This window comes from Pteropus medius, unplaced genomic scaffold (genome assembly GCF_902729225.1).
Source record: "Pteropus medius unplaced genomic scaffold, Ma_sr-lr_union100, whole genome shotgun sequence".
In the NCBI taxonomy this organism is placed as follows: Eukaryota; Metazoa; Chordata; class Mammalia; order Chiroptera; family Pteropodidae; genus Pteropus; species Pteropus medius.
The window spans coordinates 3,297,871-3,323,140 of NW_024352784.1; the positions used below are offsets into that span (position 1 = coordinate 3,297,871).

Below are 25,270 nucleotides of genomic sequence, written 5' to 3' on the forward strand. Positions count from 1 at the left end.
AGAAGAAAACGGGTGGTCTCAAGGGTCCTGACAGTATAAGGAAATGGGGGCACTCTCAAGGGGCCCCAAAGACCCAGTGACCTGACCTTGTCCAGTTCTTCCTGGTTGCCAAAGAGCGGGTGGTAGCGGCGGTACTTGCCCTCGAGGTATTTGGCCTCCAGGTGGCGCCGCCGGGTGCCAGGGCTGCTGCTTGGCTGCAGGGCTTCACTGGGGGGCACACTGGCTGCCCAGAAGCGGTTCCCGGCACCATTGCCTAGCTGTAAGAAGAGCTGCGGGTGTGGGTAAGAGGTTAGAGGGGCAGCCTATGACCAGGGGCCTTGTGCCCTGCAAAATCTTGATTTCGAGGTTATTAAGTGAGGGGCTGGGAGAGCCAGGCCACCTGTCTACTTTCCCACTGGGGAAACTAGAGGGGTATACTACTTGTTGGTGGCCTTGGGTACTCTCCCACCAGCCTGGGCCTGAGCCCAGTTTCTCAGCTCAGTGACAGGACAAGTAGAAGACAGTCTGTCAGGTGGATGCCCCAGGCCTGGCTCCTGGTTGGGGGTTTTGCTATTTCCCCACACAGTCTCACATCTGGAACTCTGCATTCCTGAAGCTATCGCAGCTGGGGGCGTGGGGGGCGGGGTCAGGAAAGGGCAAACTTGTCAGTCAATTGGGTGTGCAAGGATTTTGGAAACATTTCCTGTCCCTGACATTTCTCTAGGGTATTCCACAGGGGCTGAGCCTGCAGTTCTACCCTCCAAAATCCAGCCACATACTCTTACTCCTGGCACTACAGGACTGAGCCCAGCAAACATCACCTGGGCTCCTGCAGGGGAAGAGGAGTGAAGGCAAATCCTGGGGAAGCGCAGGGGTGTAGCATTCGGGGGACTAGTTTATTCATTCTTTCATTCTGCTGATTGTTTGTTCCACTGTCATTTCCTGGGCGCCCCACCTTGCCTCTTTTGTCAAGTCCTGTGTAGGGTACTGGGGTCATAGCAGAGAACAAAGTGGAAACAGTCCCTGTCACCACTGACTTACTCTGTGACTCTGGGCAAGTCATTTTCTCTCCCTGGTCCTCAATGTCCTCATCTGTAAACTGGGGATTCTAACCCTAACTCTGAGATGTGACACCCAAATTGCTCTGGAGTCTGCAGCTTGGTTGGGGCAATCAGTAAGGCCCTGTGTGGTCAGCCCCTGAGTCCAGCCTCCTGTTGCAGGTTCTTCCTGCAACTACCACACATCAGTAGCTAGAAACTCCAAGTACAGAGGCAAAGATGTACATATATGTGTGTCCCTGAAGGTATCGAATATACTCATACCCACTGGTGCATCTGAGTACAGATGAAATTAAGTAAATATTTTAGGTTTTGCAAGACACAAGGTCTCTGTTGTAAATATATATGCATATGTGTGTGTGTATATATATATATTTTATATGTGTATATACATACATAAGTTTTACATATGTATATATATTTTTTATATGTATGTGTGTGTGTGTGTGTGTATATACATATATATATTTCTTTTTTTTATAACAATGCTTTAAGACTGTAAAAACATTTTAGCTTACTGGGTAGTTTCCTGACTTTGCCAAAAATCGGCTTTTCCAAAATCCACATCTATCAGATGATCTCAAAGGTCTCATCTAGCTCTAGGGTGCTGGGTTGGTCAGATGGAGTTGGGAGATGCAGGCAGCAGCTAGACCCCAAATACAGATGACAAGCAGAGGTCGCCCCACCTCAATGAGTGTTTCCGTCCACACCTTCTTGTCCATCTTCAGGCTCCGCACCTTGGAGACGCCAGCACCCATGCCACGGTGCTCCCCTGCAGACAGAGGGCCAGCTCAGGTCATCTGGGCCCTCTCCTTCACATAAGCACTCACCTTCTCACCCTACCCCCCCAGTACTCACCTAGAATTAGCCAGTGAGAAGCCGCCACAGGACCTAGAGGCGAGGCCTGCAGCTCCGCCACTATACAGCTCCAGAATCCAGTGGCACACCACTGCTCCCTGCACCACAGGACTGGGCCCCGCAATCATACCCTGGGCTCCTGCAGCAGCCCCTCAGCCGGCTCCCTATTGCCAGGCTTGACTCCCTGTGGACCACTCAACACACAGTCCAGCCAGAGTGATCTCTTTAAAATGCAAATTCCCTTGCTTCAAATCCCTGCCATCAGACCCTCCCATGGCTCCCCAGAATTAGATCTAAATTCCCTACCTGCTTCTCCAACCTCACCTTATGCCTCTCTTCCATCCCACTCAGCTACACTCTCCACCCTCTTCTAATCCTCCATGCTTATTCTTGCCTCAGGGCCTTTATTCTCAGTTCTTTCTGCCTATGTTCTCTTCCTTCATCTTCCCAGGGCTGGCCTCCTTCTGACATTCAAATCTCAGCTGACACAATCACCTCCTGAGAGGGCTTACCACAAACACATTCTCTGCCTAGCACTTGTTCTTACCCGGTAACTTCTATTGGTTTGTATATGTATTTTCTGCCCCTCCCTACTAGAATGTAAGCTGCCTGAGCCCAGGAATCTTGATTGTCTGTTTTAGGGTCTAGCCTCAGAGCTCAGACAAAGCCTGGTACATAGTGAGTGCTTAATAAATATTTGTGGAATGAAAGGGGTGGGGAGTCAGAGCTGGATAGAATGCAACCTTGCTCAGCTACAGGGCCCCCAAGAAGGACCCCTGCAGCAGGGAGGAGGGCTGGGGGTACTAGGAGTGCCTGGCATTGCCTGGCTCTGGCTTCGGCCTCACCTTCTGCATCTTGTCCATTCCAGTCGCCCTCACCCTCAACAAGCTGATGCCTTCCTAATCTGGTCTCCAATCGACTCATCGCTTTCCTGCACCCAGACCTCATAGTGCAAGGCTTCCTGGACATCTGCCCTAGACATCCCATACATAGACTTTGAGGTTTTTCACTGAGCTCAGCAACTTCCCCAAACTGTTTCTCCCCTGGGAACCCCATCTCCAGCCACCCAAAGAGGCCGCCTGGGCACTGTCAGCTCCCAAGGAGGCTAAATCCCCAGAACCTGGCACAATGTCTGGCACATCACAGACCCTCAATAAGTGCTGGTGGAATAGAATGAATTTTGAGCTCTTATCCTCTTCATCTGATCTGTCATTGGGACTTTTACACCATAGATCCTAAACATCTCTCAAATGCTCTCATCACTTCCCCAGACCAGGCCTCCTCCTCCTCTCTCTTGTGGCTCCAGCAGTAGCCTCCTCGCTAGTCTCCAGTGTCACCCTTCTAACTTGGCTTTCATCAACTAGCCAGAGTCTATTGCACAAACCTGACCACGTCCTTCCCACTGCAGCCTCCTACCCCACTCTGGATGAAACGCTAGCTCCTCCCTCTGCATGCAAAGCCCTGCCCAGTCTGGTCCCTGTCAGCCGCTCCTGCCTGGCCTCCTCCCATTCTTCTGATGAGACATGGGCACTGGACCCCTAGAAGCTTGGGATCAAATCCAGACTCACTTACTTGCCATGAATGAGCCATTTTCCCTCTCTGTGCCTCAGTGTCCCCACCCATGACGTGAAAGTTGAATCCTTGCCTTGCAATGTAAGGATGCAGGTTAATCCCAGTGGGAAAGGCTTGGCACACAGATGCACCTTCACAAACAATGATCTCTGACTGTCTTCAGGCTAGCCCCTCCGGCTACACAAACCACCTATGGTCCCAACACACCAGCCTTGTCATGGGACTCAGCCCAGTGCCCCACCCCCTCACACACCTGCACAGCGCTTGCAGATGACAACGCAGAGGTTGATGGAGGCCCAGTCAGGCTGGGCAGCCCCGCAGTCAGCACAGAATCTGTTGGGGGCCACAGCCCAGATGCGCTCAGCCACCTCCGAGGTAGACAGGGCCTCAGCAATGGCTCCCTGCATGGCCTCTAGCCACTGCTCCTTCTCTAGCTCCGATTCGGCTAAGAAGCTGGGGACACAAAAGTGGGAGGAGGGAGGCTGGTGAGAAAGGGCTCAGAGGGGTTTGGGGGCCACATGAAGGGGCACAGCATGAAGTGGGGGGAACAAGGCGTTGAGAGTTTATAGTCAGAGAGGGAGGAATACAGGGTCTGTGGGGAAGGGGAGTGTGGACAAACACAATGACACCTGAGAGCTGGGGGAGCCCAGAGAGGGCTCCGCCCGCCCAGGTAGTAGAAAAGGCTGCTAAGAAGAAATGATCCCTGACTAAGTAAGACTTGACATACTACAAGGGCTTAGCCAGGTAAAGAGGTGAAAGGGCATTCCAGAGAGAGAGAACAGCATGTGCAAAGAGGCAGGATGGCACAGGCACATGGGACATTCCAGGACCTGCAAGCAGGATGGGTAGACTGGCAGAGAGGAAGCTGGAAGACGAACAGGGACAAGACTGTGCCAGGCAGAGGAAGTCAAAGTGCACACAGTGACAATGGAGAAGCAATGATGGGGAGGCGGGGGGCGGTCAGAGATGTTCTTCCCTCTGGCTCTTTCTTTCCCTGTCACCCCCAAGTTGCGTGTATGCAGTTGAGATTTGGCTCTAGCCATAGCCCACCATGGCTAAGGAAGGCATTGCTACTACATATGTAACAGATGTTATCATCTATTACACCTTCACCAGAGGTGCTGAAGACCTCCTTCATCCACGAAGCTGCCAAGGCCTTAGCCAAGCACTAAGCCTGTCACTGTATATTTGCATCCAACTATATGAGCCTATGGATGTCAGGTTAGTGGAAGTCCTTGAGCTGCACACCAAATCAACCTAATTAAGGTTGATTACAGCAAGAAATCTGGTGAATGGGCAGGCCCCCTGTAAAACTGACAGAGAAAGAAACCTCTGGAAAGTGGTTAGTTGCAGTTGTGTAGTAGTTAAGGATGATGGCAAAGAGTTTCATGCCAAGTTTGTCATTAAAGATTATCTCAAATGTAAGAAATGAACAAATAAAACCTTGGTTTTCTATAAAAAGGAAAAAAAAAAAAGCCCCTCTGGTGGTCACAGGCAGCCAGCCAAAGGGTGAGGAGGCAGATGTGGGACCAGAGGGCCCATGGGCCTAGGGCAAGATGATGAGGAGTAGACGGGAGGGATCAGATGGAGGTGAGAGAGCAATGGAGGCAAGAGAGGGGTGGTGATGGGTTTACACAGGAGTGAGTAGGAGAGACAGGGTGACCCCCTGAGGAAGCCCAGGAAGAACAGTGAGTTGAGGAGGAAGATAAAGGGAGGAGATATCCACAGAACTATTAGAGACACAGTCTAGAGCTGAGGAGAAAAACCCTGCTGGAGACAGATCTGAGCTAAGATCAAAGGCGGTGATGATGAGGGGGTGGGGTGCTGAGGCTAGCATCAACTAGGCAGTTACTGCACACCACGTCGAATAACAGTTTTATAAAGACTGCCAGGATCCTACTCACAGAGGTGGAAACTGAGGCACAGAGCGGTCAAGTGATTTGCCCACGTCACACAAAGACCCAGTGGTAGGTCCAGGACATTACAGAGTGAATTGTGTTCTAAAATTCATAGGTTGAAGCCCTAACCTCAATGTGAGATGGGGCTTTTAGGAAGGTAATTAAGGTTAAATAATGTCATAAGAGTGAGGCTCTAATCTAAAAGCCTGGAAGGGACACCAGACAGCTCTGTCTTCAGGTGGGCACAGAGGAAAGGCTGTGTGAGGACACAGTGACTAGGTGGCCATCAACAAACCAGGAAGAGAGACCAACCCTGAGAGTACCTTGACCTTGAACTTCCAGCCTCCAGAACTATGAGAAAATAAACTTCTGTTTTTTTAAGCACTCCCCCAGTCTGTGGTATTGCCATGGCAGCTGAGCTAACACACAAGATTTGAACCCAAGTACGACACAGTGCTTCAGAGGTGGCAGCAAAAGGCCTGGGAGAAAGCGAGCCTGCCCAGGGAGAGGACAGCGGACAGTCAGGTCACTGAGGGATGGATAAGGTCAGAGGAAACCAAAATAGTAGAGTCTTAGAGGCTCAGGGAGGAGTACCCAGGACCAGCCCCAGCAGACAAGGAGAAAAGAGTAGCCTTTGATCTCAACCAAGTATTGATGACAGATGAACACTTTCAAGGAAGCAGGGCAGGCAGGATGAGTAGGTGGTACACAAAGCCAATATGGGCAATTCTGGGAGCAGTAGGGGTTGGGGACAGTGATGGCCAGAGGGAGGTGTGGTGAAAGTTTGATTTCTTAGAAGGAAGAGATCAGAGCATGTTAGCAAGTAAAGGTAAAAGACCAGCAGGGGTAGGCAGGGCTAAGAGAAGGGAGAAATTCATCCTAGCAGCTTCCCGCATATGCAAGACAAAAATAGTGGGAGGGAGTGAGGATGCAGGTGAGCAATGGAGGCTCACCTGAAGAGGCGGTAGGGGGTGGTGAGATCGAAGCTGCGCCGGTCCACCTCCTTCACGTTGCCCACACTCATGTCAATGAAGGTGATTCCGATGCCCAAATGGTACTCCTGGCAGGCAGGTGGGAAGGGGTGAGGGCAAGGCCTGGGGGGTGGGGCTCAAGGCCCGAGAAGTGGCAGAGAGGAGGGGGTGGTGGTACTTTAGGGACTAGAAATGACTAGAAAGGAGATGAGGGAGAGTTCAGGAATCTGGGAAAAGGTCTATTCAAGAAACAAACCCAGGCTCAAAGACCATGTAGCAATAGGTAGGGAATGATGAGAAGGTAATGCACAGGGGTCAGGCAGGGGATGGTGTCAGAACTAGGAGCAGGAAGAGGGGCCAGCAAAGGGCTAGGCTCCATCAGGGGGAGGAAAAAAGGAAAAAGGCAGGGCTAAGAGACCAGATAAACATGGGGCAGAGCTGAGGGACCAGGTGGGCATGGGGTCGAGTTGAGGGACCAGGTGGACAAGGGAGAGACTGAGGAACCAGGGAGGGCATGGAGCAGGGGAGGGGTTAGTAGCCTGGCTGACCACTTCGCACCTCCAGATTCTTGTAAAGCTGCACTTTGTCCCCGACTACAGCCACATACAGTTTATTCTTGAAGCCTCGTAGCTCTAGGCTGCCAGCACGGTCAGGTGGCTCTGAGTCTCGAATACCCAACAGAGAAGCACCAGACAGCTGGGCACGGGCACGCTGCTCAGCCACTGCCTGCTGTAGGGCCTGCATCCACTCCTTCCGCTCCACTGTGGGCCAAGGGGAAGGAGTAAGCCTAAATTCAGCCTGGCAGTCTCCCGCTCCCGCTCCATAGAACAAGAAAGCCCGCCCAGACCAGCCCACCTATCTCTGACTATCTGAGTTCTCTGACTTGGACAACCTCAGGCTCCAATCTCGGGTATGCCCCTTGAACTAGCCACTTCACCTATCTGAGCCTGTTTCTCCTGTAGATGAAATTTGGTTCTGAGGACCCAGTAGGTATCTTAAGCACAGAACCAGCCAGAGGGTACCTCTTCCCCTCCCCCACCTCACAAAAGGTCAACTTCTCTCTGGATTTGATGTGGGGGAAGCAGATATGCCCTGGTTCTCCTCCCTGCTCTTATCAAGCCAAACTGCTAGTCTTCTTCCTGTCCCACTCCCCACCATCACTCTCTGCCCGGAAGGCAAAGGTCCGGTTGTTAGTGATCACTTCAAACTTCTGGTCCCCAATGGCAGCCACACGAGAGATACAGGCCACAGAGATAAAGCGTTTAGAGTAGGCATCCTGGGGAAGAGAGAAGAGCTGAACTGTGGGGGGTACCCAGAGGCCCAGCCCCTCCCTGACTCCCTCGGCCTCAGTTGAAATGAAGGCTGCAGCCCTATCTCTCACAGGTGGTGAAGGACAGCCCTGTCACTGACCCTGACCACAGCTCATGGCTGGCCTATGGACCGGAAGTCCATGGTTCAAGGAGTCAGACTGGAGATCTGGTGAGGACTCACATGGGGAGGAATTCTGCCTGGGTCCAGTGTGAAGGTTCAACCTAGGGCCAGGCTGGAGCAGAGGTCACAGCAAGGATCAGCACAGGCCTTACCTTGTTACTATCAAAGTATCGCAGGTAATTGGCATCCAGTCTCACCCATCGCTTCTGATAGATATAAGATCTGGAGAGAGGTGGAGGGACAACAGAGCAAAGGATTGGAGATTAGGGGAGAGGCTTCAGGATTACCCCAGCTCCCTCTGGCCACCGCATACAAAGTTAAAAATAGCCAGGTCCCAAATGGTCACTGAGAAGATGGACTTTATCTACAGTAAGAGTGGTTGAAATTGGACTCAGAGTAGGACTTCCCAATATTAAGGGTAATAAAACAGGTTTTGTGGGGATCATCAGCGGTTACAGTCTGCATGGAGGGAGACCTGCTCAAATAACCTTGACTCCTCTGGTTTTCAGATCCATGATACCAGTATATTAGAGCACTGGGCACCAGATGCAGAGCACCAGCAGGACCTAATAGGTTTCACTCACCCCTGCGGTGGGTTCTTATCCAGCCAGCCAGCCTTGATGACGGGTGTGATGGGGGTGGGACCCCCTGGCAGTCCATCCATGGGGTGTGGTTGGAGCTGGGGGATCAGGAGGCTGCTGGGCAAGGATGAGCTCAGGCTAGTGGTGTGCCATCCACCACTGGAAGAGAAGAGGGAATGAGTGGGACTGGGATGGGGGCTCTGGTGGGATGGGGACTGAGGAGATATAGGGGATGGGCAGGGCTTGGAGAAGGAGCGGGGCTGGATAGGAGAACCACCAGAGAGAGGTGGACACTCACTTGGGGACACCCTCATAGGCATGGTCATCCTCATCTTCATCCTCTTGGTTGTCCGACAGTTCTTCCTCCTCACTCAGCAGACTGGCCACACGCACGGCACGTGGGACTTGGCTCACTGGGGGCTTCTCCTGCACCCCAAGATCCACTCAGCATCATGCTTCCCTTCAAGCCCCAGATAACACCCACCCAGAGGCTGACACACTCCCCATTGTCCACTTCATCCTAGACCTACACGACTCAGCACTTTTACTTCTGTTTCCTCACACTCCCCTCCCCTCACTGGCAGACTGCACAGGACGAAGGGAGACAGGGCCACACCAGCCCAGATCAGAGACAAAAACAGAAAGTCTCAGGGATGGAGAGTTAAGACACTCAGAGAGAGGGTGACATGGGAACACAGAAAGTGAAACAAAGACAGCAGGCCAGACACTCCAAGACAGCTATACTCAAAACACCAAGGGAAAGGAGGCCACACACAGCCATCCAGATGTAGCTGAAGACTGTAGCTGGAGCCATAAACCAGAGCTATAGACCCTGGCCAAGCGTTGGGATTTGGGACCCTGTGCCCGACCCCTGACCCCTGCATGGCAAGACAATGAAGGGGGAAGGGAACTCTTGTGAAATGATCGCCCATTCTCTCTAATGATCACCAGAGTCTAAAAGGCAGCTGGGCAGCCCACCCTCCCCACTGACGGCAGACAGCCCAAACCCAAACCACCACCTGACCCACCTTCTTGGTCATCACGCCAGCTGGGGCTCCCCGCCCCTCTTCTGGGGCCTCATCGTAGTCAGAGTCATCTGGGGGGAGAGAGGGGTGGGGGAAGACTCAGAAGCAAGGAGCCTGGCCTCCCCTCCTGGGTATCTAGGCCTGGCTTCACAAAGGCCACCTCCAGCCCAAAAGAGACCCTCGCACTCCCACCCTTGTCTAGCTTCCAAAAAAAGACACAAGGGATAGGAAGTGCTATTTATACCCTTGGAACTCATAGGATGGCACTAGGGGGTTCCTGGCCACCGCAAGGAGGTCTGAAGAGGTGGCAAGCTTGGGGGTCTAGGGCAGGGACTGTCTAAACAAGACTAAAAAAAGCAACATGAATCAAGAATCAAGAAAAGTAGACAATCCGAGGGGCGGCAAACCATCCATGAGCATGGAAAATACTCCCAGACTTTAAACCATGGGCAACTCAGAAAGTTTGCCAAGTGCCTGCGCCGAACAGTCAGTAGGTCATATATGTGGGTGCTGTCTCCATTTTGAGGATGAAAAGAGTGATTCCCACACAGGGCCTTGGTGGCAGGGCCCAACAGAAAGCATAATGCAAACCTTGCATCCTTGCAGACTCCTCCAGGGCCAGATCACAAGCCACCCACCCAGAGCCCCAGGCCTCGCTGTAGCACTCACCGAACTCTGGGTGCAGGCGAAGTGGCTTCGGGGGGATCTCTGGGGGACTGGGAGACAGGGGATAGGGAGGCCCCACAGGGAAGGTAGCTGGGGGCTCTTCAGGCTCTGGTTGGGGAGAGGATGACAGTGGTAGTGACAGTAACTCCTCTTCCTTGGAGGGAAGGCTGGGAACAGACCAAAAGTTGGGCAACAAGGGGTTACCTCAGTGCTGCTGAGTCACTGAGCAAGTGTTACCATGCAACAGAGCCAGGACTCAAACCCATTGGGCCCCCAGCTCACTTGAGCTGCAGCAAAACTCATTCTCCCACAAACTCAGACAGGAGCCCGCCTCCACACAGCCCTCCTCACCTCACTTCCCTACCCCAAACACTATAAGCTCCCCAAAGCCTAAGGAAGCAGGTCTCTTCTTTGGCTGCATTGCTCTGACATGATAACCTGTTCTCAGAGCTCTAGCTTTTAGCCACATGTACCTACTGGGTCTCCAATCTAGAAGAGGAATGAAGACCAGAACGGGGTGGAGGTGGCTTACATCTTAGCCTAGGGAGTCAGGGAATGCTGGAGGATGCGAGACTTGAGCTGAGCTTGTAAGGATAAGGTGTTTGTTGGAGAATGGATGGGGAAAAAATGAGAATCGAGGCCAAGGGCGCAGATCAGAGCCTCAGAAATTAAGTCCTGAGGTCCTGAGTCATGGATCTCTGGCTGAAGATCATCCTCTCTCTTGTCCCAGATGTGGATATTTATCATCCCCCAGATGTCCTCAGACCTCTCAAACTCACCTGATCCCACCACCTTCCTCTTGCATATCAGCTCCTCACCTCTGCTATTACTCCCCCAGGAACCCTTCCCTGACTTTCCAAGGCCAGGTTCAGGGACCCCTGGGCTCCCAAAGCCACAGTGCTCCTGTCAGTCTGTCTCAGCACAGATCACACTGTTCTCAGGCTGACAGTTTTCCAAAGGGCTTTGGCGTCGGAGACGTAGGTTTGAACCTTGCCTTAGTCTTAGCTTCTGTGTCCTGGGGCAAGTGCCTAGCCTCTCTGAGCCCCAGTTTCCTCTTTTGTACAGTGGGGACTATATCACTGACCTGACAGGATGGTGGGAAGATTAATCAAGACAAGGCATATCATGTGCCGGCACACAGGATGCACAAGGACCACCAGTTGGAACAAGGTGCCTGAGCTCCAGAGGCCTGGCCCCACCTGCTGTCTCTGCCAGGGTCCAACAGCGGGCCAAGGAGTAGGTGGGCAACTTTTCCCACCAGTTATTTTCAGCCTGGTCTATTGCCCAATGTTCCTGGCAGTGACTAGCAGTATATGACCATCGTAAAAGCAAGAAAGGGCTGGGGCATGATCATGATGCCAGGCCTTTGTTCCTGATGTTGCCTCCTCCAGGAATACCCTTTTCCCTGGTCTCTGCTAACGAACATCTACTTATCCTTTAATTACAAACTCAAGTCTGCTTCTCTGAAAGTTTTTCCTGACTCCTCTTTCCTGTACAAGGAATATCCGTGTCCATGTACATGATCCCTTCTGTTATGAGCTTTAGACAAACTATTCCAAATACAAATTATTTAAGTATCTCCCTCTTTTGTGCCAGGTACTGTGCTAGCATCTAAGCCAGGACCTAACCCCTGATTCCACAGTCTACATGCTTCTTAGGACACATGGTTACTTCCACATCACCCTATACTCTAATTGTCTCTTCTCCATGCGTAGGCAAAGAATGAATGAAACTCTTTAGCTTTCTGTGTGAGAATCAGACTTTTGGTGATAGTATCCTCACTCTGTTCTCCTAGAAACCTGCTAGAGGTGGTATGTCAGCTATGTTCCTAGACAACTCAGGCAAAAATGGCCTGAGTGAGGAACTGCACCTGGACTGGGAGAAACTGTAAGTGGTCTCTCAACTTGGTGAAGAAGCCAGAACTGTGGGTTTCCCTGAGTGTCATGGCTTGTAGCTTGGCACATTCCATGAAGAAACCTGAAAACACATCTGTGGGATTTTTAGAAGACATAGTGGCCCCTTCAGGCAAGAATTTTATAAACAAGGTGACTCTCACAACTGTCTGCTGTGAGTTTCAGTCCCCTACCCTTGAGCTGTCCCCTGGAGGGCCACAGAGAATAGATCTTGGAAAGCTGTGTAGACAGTGGCAAAGACCACTATAAAGACCCCATAGCAGAAGAAGACCTGCCACTGCCTGGTGGCCAGCTGTTCCCTCCCTATATGCTTCTTACGGAATCTGATGTTAAGTGAGCCTATGGTAGTCCAGAGGGCATGAATGTTTAGCTGGACCAAAGAAGACTCCCTGGTGGGCATTGCACCAGGCTGTCTCCCTGACTTGACCTTGACTCTCTTTAGGGCAGGGGCAGCATTGGACTTGACTCTTTATTCTCACAGCCCAGTATAGGGCCTGGCTGAGTCAGCAACAAGAGCATGTTGAAAAAGGTGGGTGGGCAGATGACTGGATGGGTGAACGGACAGAATGAGTGGATGAATGAATGGATAGATGGATGGGTAGGTGAATAGGGTGGCTATGACGGTTGGGTGGAAAGCAAATGACAGGGTGAATGATGACCAAAAGATTGAGTGAGTGCCCATAGGCCCAAGGGCATGACCTGGGGTACTGGCCCCCAACTGGCCAGGTGCAATGTCTTTGGAGACCTCTTGACAGGCAAAGCAATCTATTACACACAGTCTCCCAGATTCCAAGAAGAAGGGGCCCTTAGAGGCCCAGCATGATCAGCTGAGAGCAGAACTCCAAGCTGGCCCAGAGAAAGTGGGGACAGGCTCCGCCCCTCCAAGCCGAGCAGGGCTGAGTGGGCCTGGATCCCCAGCCTCTGGCAGGATTGAGGGCCAGCACTGAGGAGGAGAAGGTGGTGGAGCCCGAGCATCCCTGGAGCCCAAGCAACTTCAGCCTTCCTACCTCTAGCCCTCAATCCTCCCTCATCACTGTCCTGATCATCTGTGAGGGATGTACCTATCTGAGGCCTCTCCAGCATGTGGGCAACCTGAGGCAAGTGCCACACTACCTTCTTCACTATGGTGTGCGCAGCACTGAGCAGCAATTAGTAAATGAAGACCTGGATTAATTAATTCTTATTAATTATGTGTGTATGTATTCCCAGCCATCTTCTAAGTGCTTTACGTGGAGTCATCCATCTACTCACTACAAAAGCTCTATAAGGCATGGCTTGCTGTTCTCCTCACTTTACAGATGAGAAAACTGAGGCACAGAGACATGAAGAAATTTGCCCTTCATCCCACAGCTGGAATTTGCACACACGTAATCCAGCACCATAGCCTACAAGCTCAACTGGTGGTGAATGAGGCCACAGCCAGGATCTGAGGGCTTCTCTGAGGTCAGCCTCCTCACACCCCACCCCAACGCAGGATCTAGGCAGCTCTGGGGCTGATGTTTGGTCCAAGAAGGGATGTGATTACAGCTCTGGTAGCCACTGTGACCATGGCAAGAAGGCAGAAGGAAACAGATGCAAAGGGCTCCTCCCCAAGCAGAGCCTTCACAGGAAAAGGGCTAAGTGCCAAGAATGTGGGGATAAGAGGGCTCCTCATGGACCTCCAGACCTCATTCTAGCCACCTCCTCCAAGAAGCCTCCTGGCTGACCCGTGCCTGCCTACCACAGGGGACTGGGCCATGCTAAGTCATGGCCAAGCCCAGGAAAGAAGAAGTGGTGTCAGGAAGGCTCAGCATGTAGGAAAACCCCAGGGGACCGGGCAGAGCCCACAGAATACCCACACCCCAGCTGGAGTCCTGGCCATTCACTCCTAAGAGCAGCCCCAACTCCAAATGGAAGCTGAGGCCCAGCTGGGATATTTCCTATTGAACTCTGACCCACTACACCAGAAGATCAGCCCAATCCTGAGCACATGCTCAGTAACCCCACCTCCAAACCTTTGCTCAAGGCTTCTTCCTCCTTCTCACTGCCCTCTCCCTATCATCTCAGCCCATGGAAAGCTCATCTGTACCTCGAAGCACAGCTCAATGGGCCTGACCTATAGGCAGCCTGAGATGCCCACACAGAGCTGTGCTCCCCTTGCTCCCGCCCTTGGCTCCCCTGCTCCTTCAGCCCCTTTCCCCTCTACCCAAGTGACATATGAACCCATCAGCTCTCCCCATTATGCCCACAGTAAGAGCGAGCACTCTTGGCAAGGGCTGATCCACCCCAGCCTGGGCCTTCAGCTTAAGGATTATCTTACTGGATTAGGGCAAATACACACAGCCGACCTTATACTTAGGGGCTGCAGGACATGTGAGGGTCCCCAGCCACAATGGGTAAGAGTAGGGGGACCATACAATTAATCATATAAACCAGAACATTTCTGAGAGTTAAATGAGGCACTATTAATAACCATGTCCAGGCAACTGGTATAAACAGGGTCTGTCCCAGGCAAAACGAGATGTGTGGTCACTCTAGCTAAAAGAGAGATTTGGGGCCAGGCAGACCTGGGCTTGAATCTTCATCCGTTTGTGACCTCACAAAGCAGGTTACTTCATCTTTGAGCCTCCTCTCCGATCTGCTTCCAAGCTTACTGATCACTCAGCAAGGAGATATACTCCCACATTCATCAGCACAACTTTCTCACCCTGGCTATGGCTAAAGGAGGTTCAGGCCCCACAGGCTGGGTTAGGAACCTGCTTCATAGCCTCCTCCTCCAGGATGGCCCTTGACTCTGCCTCCATATCTTTCTGTCTACATCAATCTCTGGCAAAAAGAACTAGGCTTCACCATAAGGGCAGGCTGACCTTGAACTCATCCTCTACTCACATTCCAGCCATCTTTGATTGAGCTGCATTCTATAAATGCATACTTCTAGGCCTTTGCATATGCTGTTACATCCACCTGGAATACCCCTCCTTGTCTGAACACATCCTACTTCTCCTTCGAGAGGTCCAAATCATATATCCTTCCCCTCAGAGGGGTTCCCTCCCTAGAGAGAGGCTCTACTTTGTGCCTCCCCTCATGTCCCAGGCTGGGATGGGACCTCCTTGGGACTCCTCTAGCCTCCACACTTCTGATTACCCAGTATAGTTGTGTCTGTCAATGTTTGCTGCACTGAACTGACATAGGACCAAGGATCCAGGCCTACCCTACACCTGTCCTGGAATCAGGCCCTTCCCCCTAACATGTTACACAGGCCTTAGAGGGACCCAGGCCAATCCCAGCTCCTAGATTCTCACTAGCAGGACCAAAAGGTGGGGTTAGGCCTAGTGATCTGGACACAACCCTCTCCTAATCTGATCTCCCCTACCCACTAGAAAACCTTCCCAACTGCCTACTTCCTCATTCGCGCCCTGGCTAAACAATGCCCAGGCCTCAGTCCTATGCTTCTTGCTTCCTCTACAGCTGCCCCTGTCCTTCCTTCTCCATCATGAGATCCAAAGGTCAGCCCCACTAGAATGGTTTTGTTCTGTTTGTTTCTGCCCAGGCCACAGCACAGAGAGCCCTTCCTGGCATTTCACTTGCTTAGATGTGATGTCTGAAACATGCCTTTCAGCTTCTGCATACGCTGTGCAGAAGGCCAATCTCTCTCCATGTAATGGCATCACCCAACACAGAGAGGAACTTCAACAAGTGTGCTGAATGATTGAATGATCACGACTCCATTCACCTCCTGATCACTGGAGGTCAGCAACTCCTTCACCCCTCCACAGAGCAGAGCCTGATTAACCTGGCATCCACTCTCAAAACTAAGGCTTCACCCATCTCTTAGCACTTCTTCCTAGAACAAGAGCTACCGCTTGCTAAGTACTCACTATGTGTCAGGTATTCTGCTGGGGGCCCTTTTTCATTTACTCCCCACAATGACTCAGATCACCAACTCCATTGTGCTTAAAACATGCCTCCTCCTCCAAGAAGTCCACCCAATTGCTCCCTCCTCTAAGCTCACACAGCCTGTTAGCTCCTTCATGGCACGTCTACTACCAGGCTTATACAGAACTTTCTTACAGGCCAGCCCTGCTGTTGTGGGCAGGAGGAGGCAGAGGCCTGGGTCTCCCATGGCAGCTCTATGTGCTTCCTGGGCCTGATCCTGTGCTGGCTCCAGAGGGTAGCAGCGGGAGGAGAGACAGAAACCAGACCATCTAAGTGCCAGACCTTGGAAAGTCTTCCTATCATCCTGGACTAAGGGGGAAGGCAGAGGGGTTCAGGTAGGAGCTGCTCAGAAACATGGTACCCTTGAACTTGACCTTGAGAGAAGCCCGCCTAAGTCTCCTGGGAGAATCTTCAGTGGGGTGTGGGGAGCCAGAACTAATGAGATCAGTACCAGGTCCCTGAAGGGCAGAGACCCTACAGAGGAGGAGTCTGTATGACCCAGCAAACAGGCATTGTGGGCTCTCAGTGGACCCAGAAGACAAGCTTATCGGGAGATGGAAACTGGAAAGCCCAAGGCAGGGGGAAGGAAGAAAGAAAAGGAGAAAAGAAAAGGGCAGAAGGAAAAACAGAAAATGTGGAGAAAGTGAAAGAGAAGAGAAAAGTCTGAGAGTAAAAAAAGGAATAGGGAGGAAAGTACCACAAAACACATCCCAGAGGTGATAAACCCACAAACAGTGATTCCTGCCTTCCCAGGCCCTCAGGAGGGAACTTCCCACTCCCCACCCCATCCCCGCCCCATCCTGCCCCCACTTCCCAGCCCAGCCCTGCCCGCAGACAGCCAGTGCTCACCCTCAGATGCCTGCTGGGTCCTGAGCCTGAGGACTCCCACAGCTCCGGCCAGGAAGGCCCAGTGTGTACTTAAGTGTGCTGTGTCTGCCCGGACAGCCAGTGTCCAACCTGGGCTGGTCTCGCAGACAGCCTGGCCCCTAATCCCTGGGTGTGTCTGAGGCCGTGTCTGAGTCCAGGTGTGGCGCTGTGTGCTTACGATTGTGTCTCCGAGGGTCTGTGATCACTTGTCTGAGTGTGTGTCTCTATGTATAACCGCAGATCTGTCAGGGAGTAGTGAGTGAGTGAATGTGTATGTGTCTGCATCCAGCTCTGGCCTCCCCTGGCTTCCTGCTCTCCACCTCCCCCACCCCCTGCAGCCCTGGCCAACATATACTTCCTGAAAACAACAGTGACTGAGAAAGAGAGAAAAGTCACCCAGAATCCCCTGGGGCAGACACTTCCTCTCCGCCCCTAGGCCATCCCCCCAACCCCAAACTGGAACTGGACAAGCCACCCCCGTGCCTTCTAGCAGGGACTTACAGAGTGGACGCCCAGGAAGCCCTGGTCCTAGCTGAGAAAGAGGAAACTCAGAGAGGCTGGAAAAGAAGCTCTTTGAAAGGAGCAAGTTCTGTCCTAGCAACAAGTGATCAGCCTCCAGGACGACCAGGGATTGGATGGGCTGCAGGGCAGTCAAGGGCACAGGTAGGAAGCCTTGCAGTGTGACTCCAGCTAACAGCTGCCTCCTCTTGATAAATAATCTATCATCATGAGGTATCTCCAGGCATCCAAGCACCAGAGGAAAAAAACAGACCCAGATCAGTCCAGGAGAGGCTCTGTGGAGTGACCCTGGAACCCTGGATCAGAAATGACCTGTCTGCCACTCTCAGGGAAGCAGGTTCAGAAGGTTCACATATACGAGGCTTGGAGCTAGGTAGACTGGGCCCCAGGCCAAGAGCAGGGTCTGAACATCAGCTTCCCTCTGTTGGGCTATGTGACTCTAAGCAAATTTCGTGGCATCTCTGGAACTCGTCAGCAAGTTCCCTATCACAGGCTTAAATAAGGGTGGGGGTACAGACCATTTGAGAGTGAACTAGAGTCCTCCTAGGCCAGGCAGAATGGTAAGCCTAGTTCTGAGAGTCCTGACTCAGCTAGGGCAGGGAGGAAGGGACCCTATTCTGCTCAATTTCTGCCTGCCTCCTCTGAAGGCCTTTCTCTTTCCAAGACGTCTGGGGTGACACCCTTTAACCCTATTGTTCAGTGTCCTGTGGGCACTGAGGGCACTCACTGCTGCTGAATCAGCATAGGCAACACATGTGCTCAGCACCTGCAGTACAGAAGCTCATGCAGGCTTCATCTGTTCACTCACACAACACACTTTCTCAGTGCCTATAAGGCACCTGGCACTGAACCAAATGGTGAAGATTCAGCAATAAAGAAAATCAATAAGGATCTTGGCCCTAATGGAGCTGATGTTACAATGGAGTCCTCTTAGCATCACCTGCACACACACATACACATATTGGCTCATACCTGATGCTACATAAATACTACACACACTAAATCACCGCCCATTGCATGGATACTCAAAAATGGACTTGTACTCCAATATACCAACACACATGGGCACAGGGGCCCAGTGAACTTACACACATACCACAGTAAGCCACCACTGAAATGGCATAAATCCCCAGACACATTTACATATTAGGATCACACATCACCTCCCTTAGAACCCGGGCAGATGTGTAAATACAAACACACTATTACCTCGGCAGCTTGCACAAACTGTCCAGGCATGCCCTCACATGGAGTCACTACTTCAAGAATACACACATGAGCACACAGCAGATAACTCTAAATTCCACTGGGGAGCCTGGTGATAGGGTGGGGCCAGGCAGAAATGCTCACTCAGCCACCACAGATCTGGCATAAGAGGCCTAAGATTGAGAGAGTGAGATCCCCATCACCAGAGGGTGCAAGTAAGAAAAGAAAGGCCATTTCAGGAAGCGGGGACTCCTGCAACGGGGGCAAGAGCAGGCCAGGTTGAGCAGTCTCCCACTGTGCACCATGAAGTCTGGGGTCATAGGAAGGGGCTGTGAGGGGATGGGTAGCCAGTCAGGCTCTATCCTGGCCCTGACCCTGCCCAGCCTTTGTGTGGTACATGTACATGAGACATGTAAGTTTTGCTGTAAGTTTTTCTACCACTGGGCTTAAAATACTTGGTACATCCTGGGAGCCCACAGCACTAGGACTATAGATGCCCACAATTCTGAATGTCAAAGGCCCCAGGACACAGGAAGTCAGGCTTGGCAGCTCACCTCTCACCACATTCTGCCTCAATGAATAGTCCAAATTGTGAGAAATAATTGTCTACAAATTCTCCCAGCATGGAATGAATTTTGGGTCCTCTAGCTACAAAAGGCCAGATTCCTCACCATGGGAGCCTGGCCTCCCCCAGAGCTTGGCTAAGTAGCTAAGTTCAGACAGAAGCTCTAAGAGTGGGGGCTTCTACCCTGGGGAGTGGACAGGACCTTTGTTATACCCAACAAGTCTCCTGAACTCAAATGTCAGTACCAGGAGGGCCGTGAAGGGTCAAGGAGGGCAACTGATGGGGAGAAGGCCCAGAAGGGCAACTCATAATGGGAGGCACACAGCTAGCTGGGCCTACCCCAGGTATCCTGCCTCCGAAGCAGGAATCCAGACTCCTACTCTCCCACTGGGGGGTTTGCCTCCTAAGCCTTTGTGAGCTCCCTGTGAACAGGGCCCTACCTCCTGCTCTTGTTAACGCATTCCCACCCACCAGAGACAGGCAGGCAGGGAGACAGGCAGGCAGACAGGCAGGCAGACAGAAAGAAAATAGAAATTACTCCTGCACAGAAGAAAATACTCACTAGAGGGCGCAATGGCACCAGAAAATTCCAACACAGTCCGCAAGCCAGGCTTCTTGGGGACTCTAGTATTGTTTGTTCCCAGTTGTGTGAATCCAGGAAAGGCACAAACTCTTTTTGTTCTTCTACCAATCAGATCTCAAAACACCACAGCCCTGGCTTGCCTTCAAGGCCCCTTACTTAATGTCCCTCTTTGGATGGGGAAAACCTCCCAGACCCTCCCCACAGGGGATCCTTAAGTATGTACTCGGCATGGATCCAGCCAATGCTCCCTTTCCTTCTCTGAGCTTCAGTTTCTGTGCTTGAAAATGGGACATAAATCTCCCAGAAGACTTGCTGTAAGGATCAAATTAGATCATGTAAGCAAAGAACTCAGCACAGTGCCCCAAAATAGGGACCAGGAGACCTCTCTCTGCATATCCCGTCCTCCTCCAAGAAGCTGTCTCAGATTAGGCTGACTAGGTCTGAGTGCTGCAATAAATCTCCATTACACCCCTGAACATATATTCAGTCCCAGCTTGGGATGCTCCCTCTCAACTGGCCACCATAGCAAGGGGAGGAAGGGAGGATACACATGAAGGAGGTTAAAATGGAACAACCACAGAAGTAGAAGGAAACTTAAGAAAACAAAGAGTACCAGAAACCAGGAGGGGAGAAAACAGTTCTGAGAGAGGGCAAGTAGAATGAGTCCTGAGAAGCATCCCTAGGATTTGGTGACATGTGGCAGGAGCAGTGTAAAGAGGGAAGACAAAACACAAGCACCAAGTCCTGGGCAGTCCCTACTCCCCCATAGCAAGATCATCCAAGGCGCCCTTGTTTCCTCCACATGCTACCTCCCAACTCCAGAACGTACCCCAATGCCCCACAGTATCTCACACTTGCAAGGCCCCAACCTGAACTCCAGACTTTGCCCCACACTCATTTCTGTTCCTGTATCCCCTATCTCCAGACCAGTGATAGCACTACTGTCCACCCAAGACGATAACCTGGACACTGTTGTGGCTCCCCATCCCCTATCCACTCACGCCCAGGCTGTCCCCAAGTCCTGTCTATTCGAGAAACATCTTGCTCTAATCTGCCTATTTCTCTCATACAGCCTGAGTGGGGGCCTCTCACCTGGCCCTGTGCCTTCTCACTGGTCTTTTAGCATCCTCCCCCATCAGCCTCGTCAGCAGCCAGAGTCATCTTTGTAGTACTCAGCTTTCATCAGACCATTCTACTTAAAATCCTCCTGGCTGCCCACCAGGCCTTTACAGTATATCCCACCAGCACCATCCACAAGCCTCACCCTCACTCGCCCAACAGTTCAGCCACATCGTCTGCCCGGAGTGACCCGCAAGGTGCTTCCTGCCTCTGAGCTTTGCACATGCTGTTCCCTCCACTCAGTTGCCTTTCCTACTCCAGTGCCAAAGGCCACAAACTCCCCCTCCACTCTTTAGGGTCCTCTACCCATGTACCTCCCACCCTGTACAGCAGCCACTCACCTCACCAGCAAACGGGGGGGCCCAGTGCGAGGGGGCACAGGTGGAACACTTAGCTCTGCCAAATGCCGCTTAGCAGTGAGTGAGTGAACACAGTGTCTGGCAGCCGTGGACAGGGTGAAAAGCTGAGCAGGTGGAAGGCAGCTCCTCGGGGTGGGATGGGTGGGGCAGTGGGTAACCCCTCGTCCTCTCTAGCCACGGGCAGTGGCTCAGGTGGAGTGGTGGGCGCAGGCGGTGAGCGGAAGACATGACGCTTCATGGGCACGGGCCGTGGGGTGGGGCGGGGTGCGGGGGCCGGGGGCGCATGGGCACGAAGCAGGCCAGCCAGGATGCGGCGTCGGTGGCCAGGGAGTAGCACGCCCATGTCCACCAGGCGGGCATCGCTGAGGCCTTGGCACTCTGTGGCCCGGACCAGTCCATGCTGCTCAAAGAGCCCGGTGTACTGCTCCAGGTGCAATGCCTGAAGCCACTCGGCCACCGACAGTGCTATATCCCCGGCCTCTGCCATGGTTCCTGACAGCAGAGGCCAGCCAGCAGGGCTCTGTCCAGATCTGGAATAGACAGATGGGCACAGGTCAGAGGAATAGCTGCCTAGATTTAGTTCCCTGATCGGCATTCTTATGTGGCTCTCCCATACCATGGGGTCAAGCTCTGTCCTTGAGCTTTTTCCCCTGTGCCGCATGTGCAAGTAATGCCAGGTCTCTGAACACACAGGCTTTTCCCTCATCTTGAATTCAGCCACCCCTTCCCCCACCCTAATCCCTGTGGCCACTTAGCATCCAGCTCATGTTTCCTCTAAGAGGCCCTCTAGGACCTCCAGAGTTGGTACCACCACCCGCCCTCATCCACAGTCCTGGCCACTGCTGCAAGGCTGGCCATTAGCTGTGTCTGGCACACACCCTACTGCCTTCTGTAAGACCCAGGCAAGGCCCCAATTTCTTCTGAGTCACCAGTTCCCAGCTGAGGGCCAGGCCCAGGGTCTTAGCGAACATGAGTGCGATTGAGGGTACTGATACCACTGCTGGTCCCCCAGCAGGCCCAGTATAGGGACTGAGCCTCACCCCATCTCCATGCCCCTGGAGGAAGTGGAATGCTCCAGGAGGTGAGTCAACTAAGCATCACACAGCCTCTGGGGTTCTGGTCCTGTGCATAACCCCTCCCACCACCAAGAGGGAAAGGGAGTAATATATAGGAAAGGCCATTCATTCATTTGTTCATCAAAATAGCCTTGCACTAGGCAGTGGGGACTCAGGTCCCATCCCTACACTCAAGAGCTCCTGGTCTGACAAGAATCCAGAAATAAATGACGCAAAGAAAAGGTGATAAATAGATCAAAAGGAAAAAGTCATATGACCATCTCCACAAATACTAAAGAGGCATACGATAAAACTCAATATCCAGTATACTTAAACAAATAAAAATCTTACTAAAATAGAAATATATTGAGCCTTCCTTAAACCAAAAGCTAAAAACTTGTTTAATGGGAAAACAACAGAAAAACTTCCACTAAAGTCAGGAATGAGACAAGGATATTCATTTCATTATCTTCATTATCATCATCATCATCATCATCATCATCATCATCATTATTCACAGTGCTCTGAAAGTTCTAGAGAGCAAAAATAAACAAGAAGTGTAAAAATTAGGAAGAGATAATCTATTAGTCACCAATAAAACGAATTTTGAGTTGGAAAATCTAAGACGCTCAACTGGGAAACTATTACAAACAATAAAAGATTTTAGTAAGATAGTTGGGTTCAAAATTAATATAACAGAAATCAATACTTATAAGCAATAACCAGGTAGAAACCAAGATGAAAGACCCCATTTACAATAGCATCACAAGATATAAAACACCAAGAATAAACTTAATAAAAAAATGTATAAGATCTATAAGACGAAAAGTTTGGAGTGTTACTGAGGGACAAAAAGAAGACTTGGACAAACTGAAAGACACAGTATACTCCTGGATAGAAGACAGTATAAAGATATTAATTCTCTCTAATTTATAAATATGCACAATCCTCTTAAGTACACATACGAAAATTTTTTTGAGCTAGACAAGCTCATGTTTAAAGTTCATGTGGAAAAATAAACAAGTAGGAAGATCCAGGAAAATTCTGGAAGCAGGGGGTGAGGGAAAGGAAGGGTAAAGAGTGAGAATCAGTCTCACTACATATTAAAACATACAAAGCCATGGTAATTAAAACAGTACAGTCAGCCTTCTGTATTTCTGATCAAGCTGGGAGTCCACAGATGCAGACAGTCAACTGTATGCATTGATCTACACCATTTTAAATAAGATACTTGAGCATCCACAGATTTTGACATCCGAGGGAGGTTCTAGAACCCATACCCCATGACTGTACATGTTACTAGAATCTGAACAAACAGATCCATTAAATAGAACAGAAAATACAAAAATAGACCCAAATACATATAAGAATTTAGTATACAATCAAAGGAACTCAAACTAGATGGATTATTAAGTTTCTGAGACATCTGTGGAGCAATCTAGAAACAAACTCAGTTGGACCTCTACCTCACACCTTACGACAGGCTAAATTACAGATAAAGCAATGATTTCATTATAAAAAAATAGAACCACAAAAGGATTTTTAAAATTATCTCAGAGAGCAAAAGCCTTTTAGAAATGATACAGACCTAGAAGAATAAAGAAGTAAAATATTCAACTATATAAAAATCAAACATTCCTGCATGATAAAAAACACCATAAGCAAAAGCCAAGAGATAAATGACAAAGTAGAGGATATCTGCAACTCATATCCCAAACACAGAGCTAATTTTCTTAAAAATTGAAAAGCACCTAAAAATAAGAAACAGATGAATAACCTAACAGAAAAATAGGCAAAGGATATGAACAAAGAAATTCACAGAAAGGAAAAATAAATGGTTCTTAAACAGATGAAAAGGAACTAAACCTCCCCACACTAACTGGTGATATGGTAAGGCATTCCCCTCCCTAGCAGATGAGAGTGGCTCTGGGAAGGGCAAGGCCACAATAGCTGTGAAAACTCTAAGTCAGGCTGCCCTTTGATCCAGCCACCCTCAGATACTTACCCTGCAGTCTTATTGGTACATGTTAAAAATGACAGATATAGACGGTTATGGCTATAGCACTGTGTATAAGAACAAAAGGTCAGAAAATACTAAAACATCCATAAACCTGAGAACAGTTAGCTAAATTATAGTGTAGTCATACAGTAGAATACTGAACAGCTATATAAAATGAGGAAACTCGTAACATTGATAAGAGATCTCTAAGATACTGTTAAATAACTAAAGAAAGGTACAGAACTTTATACATAACATTCTGCCTTTTATGTGGGGGGGGGGAGGAACAAAGGAAGAGAACAGATCTTCATGCAACTACTGGTAAACGCATAAAATATCTCTGAAAAAGATACATAGGAGACAAGGTAACGCTGGTTGCCTCTGAGGAGGAAAAATTAGGGCTGATCACGTATGCAGGGCTCCCATATATACACATGTATTAAATTTGGTTATTTTCTCTTGCTAAAAAAAGAAAAATGAGGGCCAAGAGGACAGGAGAGAGCAGATGCAAAGCCAGGGCCTGAAGTTTACACAATTCGGATGCCTTTAAGAAAAAGAATACAAAGTTTGCCAACTATAATTTTTTTAAAAATCTCACTGAACTGTACAATGTAAATATGAGCAACTAATTGCCTATTATATTTCAATAAAGCTATAAAAAAGAAAAAGAATACAAGAATATCTTAATTTCACAATAAACACAAATATTGAATCATTAGATTATATACCTGAAACAAATACGTTATATGTCAATTACTTCTCAGTTAAAATTTTTCTTAATTAAAAAGGAATTATCTTACTTTTATAAAATTTTACACAAAACACATGACCATAGGCACACACTGCCTGGGCCTGTCCCTACACCCTGAAAGAAGCCTGAAGATCAAGTTCCATCGGCTCCCTGTAAACCCACCTCTGGCTGGTGGGGAGACTTTTCACTCCATATCTTTTTCTATCACCTAAATTTTGAACTATGTGATATGTGAAGTTTTTTTTAAAATTTTTTTTATGGTGACTTTAGTTAACAAAATCCAGTAAGTTTCAGCTATACACTTTAACAATAAGGCATATATATATGTATATATATATATATATATATATATATGTGTGTGTGTGTGTGTGTGTATATAT

At 50.2% G+C, this 25,270-nt stretch overlaps 1 protein-coding gene across 1 annotated transcript in view; it reads right to left on the reverse strand.

The window, feature by feature from the left end:
- ARAP1 (ArfGAP with RhoGAP domain, ankyrin repeat and PH domain 1) overlaps positions 1–25,270 on the reverse strand; it is a 61,755-nt gene that overhangs the window by 18,366 nt on the left and 18,119 nt on the right. Inside the window, 13 exon segments of the mRNA XM_039847962.1 lie at positions 87–269; positions 1,724–1,809; positions 3,721–3,920; positions 6,319–6,425; positions 6,895–7,097; positions 7,492–7,612; positions 7,920–7,989; positions 8,352–8,507; positions 8,647–8,774; positions 9,377–9,444; positions 10,043–10,206; positions 21,068–21,215; positions 21,218–21,615. Coding sequence (XP_039703896.1) covers positions 87–269; positions 1,724–1,809; positions 3,721–3,920; positions 6,319–6,425; positions 6,895–7,097; positions 7,492–7,612; positions 7,920–7,989; positions 8,352–8,507; positions 8,647–8,774; positions 9,377–9,444; positions 10,043–10,206; positions 21,068–21,215; positions 21,218–21,572 — 1,989 coding nt within the window. The 5' untranslated portion in view covers positions 21,573–21,615.